This window comes from Dendrobium catenatum, unplaced genomic scaffold, assembly GCF_001605985.2.
Source record: "Dendrobium catenatum unplaced genomic scaffold, ASM160598v2 fragScaff_scaffold_914, whole genome shotgun sequence".
NCBI lineage: Eukaryota > Viridiplantae > Streptophyta > Magnoliopsida > Asparagales > Orchidaceae > Dendrobium > Dendrobium catenatum.
In genome coordinates, this window is record NW_021319376.1 from 81,682 (window position 1) to 89,960 (window position 8,279).

The 8,279-nt window shown below is 31.8% G+C and overlaps 1 protein-coding gene across 1 annotated transcript in view; it reads right to left on the reverse strand.

The window, feature by feature from the left end:
- Window positions 1-822: 822 nt before the first annotated feature.
- Window positions 823-8,279, reverse strand: part of LOC110103723 (leucoanthocyanidin dioxygenase) — a 24,982-nt gene continuing 17,525 nt past the window's right edge. Inside the window, exon 3 of the mRNA XM_020832531.2 lies at window positions 823-1,559. Coding sequence (XP_020688190.2) covers window positions 983-1,559 — 577 coding nt within the window. The 3' untranslated portion in view covers window positions 823-982. The remainder of the gene's footprint in view (window positions 1,560-8,279) is intronic.

The following is an 8,279-nucleotide window of genomic DNA, read 5'->3' on the forward strand; positions in this document are numbered from 1 at the left end:
GGATCTAATGGCCACTCTTTCTTGGTAATAATTATCCCTCTTTTTTTATATGTTATAAAGATTTTTTATTTTAAGTAATATAACACCAGCTAAACGTGATGTTCAACATTTAAAATTTTGGATGTATTATACATGCTTTTCGGAAATGTTCAAATACATTATTTTAATATTTTTGGTAAAATTTTTTAATAAATAATTAAGATCAATTCTTCTGTCCTAATATACTTCACTAAGGTTAGAATCTTGCAAAATTTTCAAGTGATGTTATAGTATGCACTTGTCAAGAAATTGAACATTTGTTATTTGAGAGGTTTAGTTTTATACCAAAAATATGTAATATTTTTCTATTTTGATTTATACACTATGTTTAAATTCATTCAGATGTTTTATATAAATTCGATGCTATTTTGGAAAACATAAAAATTAAGTATGAGAACAAGCTAAATCAGCTTCAACTTAATAATTAGCTTTGTTTAAAATTTTATATAAAGTCAGTTCCATCAGTAATAACTGTCCCCGTTTTTTATATTTATTTTCTTCATTTATAAACATAATATTTTTTCTCTTTAAAGAATGATAATATAATTAAAATATTCATAATATAAATTTTTATTTTTTATTTTTTACTCACATGCATTTAATGCACGTGCAATAAAACTAGTATATATATATATATATATATATATATATATATATGCAAATGCTAGGGATATTCCAAGCCAAATCCCATCCCTTCACAAGGAAAATTGTTCATATTCCCATAAAAATTAGATAATTATTATTTTATTATTCATTAGATCAATTTTAAGAAAAAAACAGTCATACGAAATAAATTAATTATTGTATCATACTCATCATAAAATAAACCCAACAAACAAAAAATAAACCCGTTCATACATAATTCGAATCGGAATATTTTAATCTAAATTTTATTCCAACCACAGCAGCGCGCAGCGCCGACTTCTTTCTCTGCTACTACTTACTACACAACCGCCTTGTCTCCGCTTCCTGTCACTCTTGCCTTGAACAACTTCCTCTCCAAATGCTCCGCAAACGTCCGCGGTTCAAACCTCGCCACCTCCCCCTCTCCAACCAGCTCCGGAAGAGGCCGAAGCACAACCTTCTCCCTTGGCGGCTCGCAGAAAACAGCCCAAGAAATCCGAATGTTTTCTTTATTAACAAGCCCGCGGTGAAGGACGCTGTGGTACCTCCCATTAGTGATGATCTCGAGCGCGTCGCCGACGTGGACGATGATGGAGTTAGGGACGAGGGGAGCTGTGACCCAGCCGAAGCCCTTCTTGAAGACCTGGAGGCCGGGGACCCCGTTGTGGAGGATGAAGGAGAGGGCGCTCACGTCGGTATGGGCTTCGACGCCGAGGGCTAGCTCCGGCTGTGGGCAGCGTGGGTAGTAGTTGATTTTGAGCTGGAGGAGGAGGTCGTCTTTGCCGCCGAGCTCGGCTTCCAGCTTGTTTTCGTCCAGTCCGAGACCGAGAGAGAGTAAGGAGAACATTTTCGTAGCGAGAGTACGGAGCTCCTCGGCAAAGGAAATCGTGGTCGCACTACAGATATATGAATGGAACCACAAATTGGACGGTTAGAATGGCTATTAAATTGGTTAATCCGTAAATAACTTGTATAAACATTTTTATCTGAATGAAGTTTAAAATATTTAATTTACATTAAAATTAATACAATTTAAAATATAATATACAATACTAATTTTAACGTTAATTTAAGAGTTAAAATTTCTTCTGCATCAATATATTCTAGTATCATTTCAAAATAAAAAAATAAATAGTACAGCTTAAAAAAGTAAAAAACATTGTGTAAGAGATCTTCAAAAATATTTGTTGAATGAGCTATTAATAAGGCATTTTGAAGATTAGAAAATAAAAAAATAATAATTCGCAAAATATATAATGAACTACATGTTTATAATTATTTTTTTAGTGTTAATGAGAATTTTAACTAAAATTTTGATCACAACAGTATATTCTTTAAGGTAGGGGTGTCAAAAATTTACTTGACTTGTTAATCCGACTTGGAACTTTCAGGTTTGGGTCCATAAGTTTCACCTATTTAATAAACGTGTTAAGATCGGGTCCTGTCAAGCTAAAATTTACCTGATGTTGATCGGGATCTGGTGGATTTACGGGATATGGCCGAAGAAGCACGCGAAATGGGACTGTCACATATATCGAGCAAGCTCCCATTGTGCGTCGTTGTTGACTGGTGGAGAACTAGCGAAGAAGCATTGAATGAGGCGAAGAAGGTCATCATCGAGTTCTCTTGACTTTTGAACAGGAGGAATGCGACTTCGTGTCACTTCCATTAGATGAATTTATGGGATTTGGCCAAAGAAGCTCATGGAATGGGGGAAAGAGATGCTTATCTTCTCAAGCACTCATTATACCCGTCTTCATTAATGAAGGTGAAGTTCAAATATTTTATTTCGGGTCAACAGGTTGAGCAAGATTGGTAGCGTGGTGATTTTGGGCCTGAGATTTTAACATTTTTAGATAAATTAATGGGTCGTGTTCTGGTCAGTTATATTTAGAGCGGGTCAATTTCGAGTTTGATCCGAACTCAACCCAAAAATTCATTTTGACACTCCTATATTAATGAGAAATTTGAGTCACACCTAATCACTTTTTGAGGAGAAGATTTAATTATAATTTTGTTTTTTTTTTATAATTTTTTCTAGGTCAGATATATATTACTATTACTATCTATAGCCTTCTTGTCCAACTTCTAGCTTGACATTTGCCTTGATGTACCCAAACGAACGGAAGCTTATATGGATTTATCTTAGCAAGGATAAATTTAAGGAACTTTTGAAAACTTTTGCATAACGCCTGCTACAAAATGAGAGAAATGATTGATTTAAGGATTACCCAGAATTCTGGGCACTTCCTCTCTTGTGAAATTTGGTATTACTATTATTGAAGAATTTCATTTCTCCTTAACTATTATAGTATCTAATTTTATTGATAATGGGGATTGGATTCTCCCTCTTGATATTCACAATCACATTTCCAATGAAATCTGCAAAGTTAATATCCATGACAATAAACATCCATGTTTTTTGTTGGAAAGAACTTTCTTCTCTAATAAAGATATCTATTACAATAGTTACCATGATTTGTCCAAAGTTTCTTGGTTCAAATACATTTGGATTAAAGGTTAATCTATTAACTATGCCTTTTTGATTTGGAAAGTTATGAATGTAGTAAACCATAACATATTTGGTTTTCTCAATAATAAGCATGAAAAACGAATCAATAAACTTAATTAATTAAAACAAGCTAATCAATAATTAAAATATAATAAGTTTAATCCTAACATCAGTTAATTACTTGGTAATCTAGGTCTTCAAGACTATTAAGTTATCCCCAAGGTGACTGAAATAAACCTCATGACCCTAGTGTAAACAAAAATAATTGCCATTTAACTTAAATAACTAGCTTATAAATTATTTAACAAATCAATTGGGTTAATCTAAATTAGCAAACGAAATCAAACTTGACCATTTAAAAATTCTAATATCCCTCCTTTCATACACTACGTAAAAATCGTTCATTACCGACACATTTTTCCAACAAATTATTTTTCGGCGGCTTTCTCGTGGCTTTCTGTCAGTTCTGTTTCTGGCGGCTTGTAATGTTTTTTGAAAAATCATATATTTTAACTTTAATATTTCATTTTAAGTAATTTTAATTTATTATTTTAATATACTTATAGTTTAAATATATAATAATAAACATTTTAATGTATTTCTCTTCCAACAAAATGGTTGGGACTTAAAAAAAGTTTGGACTTAATTCGAATCCGGGGAAAGTCGCACAGTCGGGCAGGCAGCGCGGGAGCTCGGGCAGGCAACACGGAAGCTCAAGAGGGCAACGTGGGAGCTCGTGCAGGCAACACGAAAGCTCAAGAGGGCGGGCATCGTGGGCGTGTGGCTGGGCAGCCAGGTAGCTTCATTTTTTAATTAATTTTTTTTATTTTTTCGGCAGCCTTTTTTCGCAGGAAATTTGCCAAAAATATTTGTAGCCGGAAAATACCACAGAAAATATTTTTCCTTTACGGGTTTTACCGGCAAAAAATTTGCCACAGGTAAATTCTAAAAGTGCCGAAAAAAATCAATTACCGCCCAAAAATGCCACCGGTAATAGATGATTTTTCTGTAGTGATATCACTCCTTAAAAAATTTAAATAAAATGTTTATCATTATTCTAATTGAGAATATTTGTAGGAAGCCTATTCTTCATATGATGTAATTAACCATAAAGACTTGCCTTTGTGGGAAAGTTAAAACCTAGATAAAATAAACCCCATTCTATTTTAGATACTAAATAGGATGAGGGAAAATTATTCTTTTTGGAAAGTTAAAATCAAAGACAATCTTTGTCGCCATATTCTAGTACTTAATAACAACTTGAATTTTCATTCCTAGGAGAGATAAATCATTTCTTATTGGGACATTTGAATATGAAATTAATGATAATATATCTAAGTTATTGTAGTTAGATATGTAATTGAACATCATTTTGACTATATAGAGCCATATATGTAGTTCACTATGATGATCTGATTATGTTAATTGATGATAAACTATCCTAACTATTATAGTCAAATATTGAATAATAATTTGATATGTCGGGTCACATGTAATTCCTTCTTAAATTTAACAAAAGTAGTCTGGGTATAATTTATGATTTCATAATATGAATCTATTAGAGAATAAAATCCCTTTTTAACCCTTCGGGATAGTATAACTTTCATAATGTTGCTTTTGATTATGAAGTTCAAATTCAAAAGTTTACATTAAATTTTCCCAAAAAATCTCAATTAAAATTTTATCACCTTGCCCACTCGCATGCAAACAACTATGCATTGAGCACCTTGGTGAAACTTCATTGCTTGGCCTAACTAAGCATCAAGCTCCATCAGATTCTATTGAGTTTATGTGACCCCATATGGCTACCATATAATCATTTAGTGAAGCCACTACTTCTCTTAGAAATTTGCATTTACTCATGCTCTCTTCTCCGATTTTTTTATTTATCTAAGCTTTTTGACATCCAAGGTCCAAAGGGTAGAACAATAAGAGAACTAAATGTACACCAATAACTACATGTATAGGTAATCATTTGCAAGTTCTTACATGTTACATTTAGGTCAAGCTGAAGGAGAATCCTCTTCTCTAGCTTAAAACTAGAGCCTAACAAACTAGTTTTGGCCACATCTTCAAGGCAATCTCCCTCCCCAATGAGCGAGACCTAAGAAATTCCACTCTCAGTTAGAAAAATCTTTATTCATCCCTACCAATTTAAAGTCAAGTCTCACATACAAGACACATCAATAATCAAGCTAATATTGTATATCACCAACATGAGACATCTCTTACCCCAATGGGGTGACCTCAGACTAGCTCCCAACTCTATGCCGACATAATATTTGGACAACTTCAATATGCTATTCATCCCCTCTTACCTCACTAGGGTGACCTCTAATTGGTTTCCTTCAGATAGCGACTCGATGAATGATTTCATCCTACATGCATCCTCTCTTACGATGATTCCCACTTTGCATGGCACAGATGAATGGGCTACATTAAAGATTGATGTGGCAGCTACGGTCTCCCATAGATATCCATTCTGAATCTCCAAGCCCTATAAATAGAGGAGGCACAAGAAAAAAAAATGGTGGAAAAGGGCAAAAGAAAATAAAGATATTACGTCATTTTCTCATTCATAGCTCAAGCTCTACAGCATAGAACCCTCACTTCTATTATTTTTGTACATCTAGCCTAGATAATATAAATTTTGTCTAGATCCACTTTATATCTCTCTCTCTTTCTCTTATATTATTACATCATCATCTTCACCTATAGGTTCTCAATTTATATATATCTTGAAATATTGTCTGACATCATCCAATAGACAAAATACCATTCAATATGTATTATATTTAGGGTTGAAGAGTTTCTTTTATGCATTTTATATCTTTCATTTTCTTTCAACTTCTATATTCTCATTCTCAAACTCCTCCTAAAAAATGATTGTTGCTTTAATCAAGAGCCATGATGACTTTGCAACAGTGGATATGAAATTGGTTTCCTTCATAATTAAGAATAACATTATGTATTATGAGATGGTTTATGGTTTGGATACCAAATAGATTTGAACAACGTCAATAGGTTGTGAACTAATATGAAGGGGCAATGAAGAGAAGTGTTCTGATTTAGTAAACACTTTATCATATTGTTAAATACATCTGAACTTCTTAAAATTTTGAAGGTTGATCAAGACCTACATCTTGCTAATGACGGATTTTTAGGCTTCTTTAGAGTTGGCATATCTATAATTTTCTTGAATGTATCTAAGTTCATCTTAATGCCTTCAAGAGTAAGTAATAATCCAAGAAATTTTCTTATGTTATTCTAAATAGGTATGTTAGAAGAAAGAGAAACACATTATATTTATTAAAGTCACAATAAACTTAGAAATTTAAAAAAAAAATTGGAGTTTTACTTTTACTGAGCATGTTGTTAACATAATTTTTTTTTTTTAGCATTTTGAGTTATAAACATGCAATCCATTGTCCCTTGATAAGTCACCCAATTTTCTTGAAGTCTGTATGATATGAAATTAAAATACAATCCACTTCCAGTTGTAAAAGTTATCTTATCAAAATAAAAATAATACATTTTTATTTGACAAAAACATGAGAGGACTTTAAGAAAACTCATTACTAGATAACAAACTACCAAATCAACGATTGTTTTTATTCATAATAGAAGGTAGTTAGTTGTACTTGGTATATACCAAACTCATGTTTGGAAAATCCACATATATTATTCACTTCTTATTCAACTTTTGCACCATTATTACATTATAATACTTTTTTGGCATTGTTCTTCTATGATGAAGTTGGTAGTTGTGCCTTAATTATTTTTTGCTTTGTCGGTCAGATATATAAACTTATCACTATTTATTATGTAATAAGTAATATTAATATAAACTCTGGGCATTTCTATAATAAATAAAACAGATACTTCAAAATTAGATCGAATGGTAATTAAGTTTAAGTTTAGACTTTGAGTCAAAGGATGAACTTATTAAAAAAGGTATGTGTTAGGTTACCTTTGGACATAACAAAAAATTTTAATTGCTTCAAGGGCCTTGAGTCTAGCTAACTCCTCTTAAAATATTGAGTTGTAGCACCTTGTTTAAGACATACCCCACTATTTTCATGTAACATATTAGGATAACGATAAATTTTTATTAATAATGATGATATAAGGAAATTAACTATGACATGGTAGGTTGCAACTATTACTTCTTTGAAAGTGTTGAGTATAGAATAAGATATAACAATATAAATATTTATCAAGAAGTAGACTATACAATTGTCATTAATTATAGCAAATTATCGACCACCATTTTCCAATGTTTTTGACGGTGTAATTATTCATTTAGTCTTCTTACATTCACTAGAGAAATCATAAAATACATAGTAATAGAAGCCAACTTGAAATTGTAATATGCCTTTAGATAAAATAACTTTTAATGATAATTTTTGTAGAACTTTTTTGTGCCAAAAAGAATGCCACGAATTCAAAAATTAATTAGTGTCATAATGTCGTTAATAACAACATTATAGGGAATATTATTTATTAGTTGTTCTTTATTTGTTAAGGTAATCACTAATATCTCAACATAATTTCTTGATGAAGTTGTAATGAGAAGCAAATCCCCAACCAAATTCCTTTCACAGTTGCTTAACTATATACTTTTTGTCCACCCATTTTTAGATACTATGGTATAACTCGTAGAATGTGGATTGATTGTGTTAGAACACATACACATTTTATTGCTCTTCCATCGTGCCATTTTGGGATGTATCTTTAGATAAACAAGGATCAATCATTTTATTTCAAAACGAGCCAATTTTTCAACCTTTTTATGAAAAATTTTGCATTCCTTTATATCATGCATATGATTCTTATAGAACATGCAACACTTTGTTATATCTCGGGCATAAAAACTAACAAACATTAGTATTGGGCAATATAAGTATTATTTTTATAAATCACATCCATGAATTTAATGAGTGAAACAAAAAAAGGGTAAATTTTGCAAATTAATGTTGAGGTTGTGGCAACCTTTCTCACTCAGTTGCATCATAAATTGTCTTTCACATACTAAATGTGTAATGTGGTACTCCTTAGTGAGATTAAAAATAGAAGAGAAGTTGCTCACTAAAAGTAGGTGACA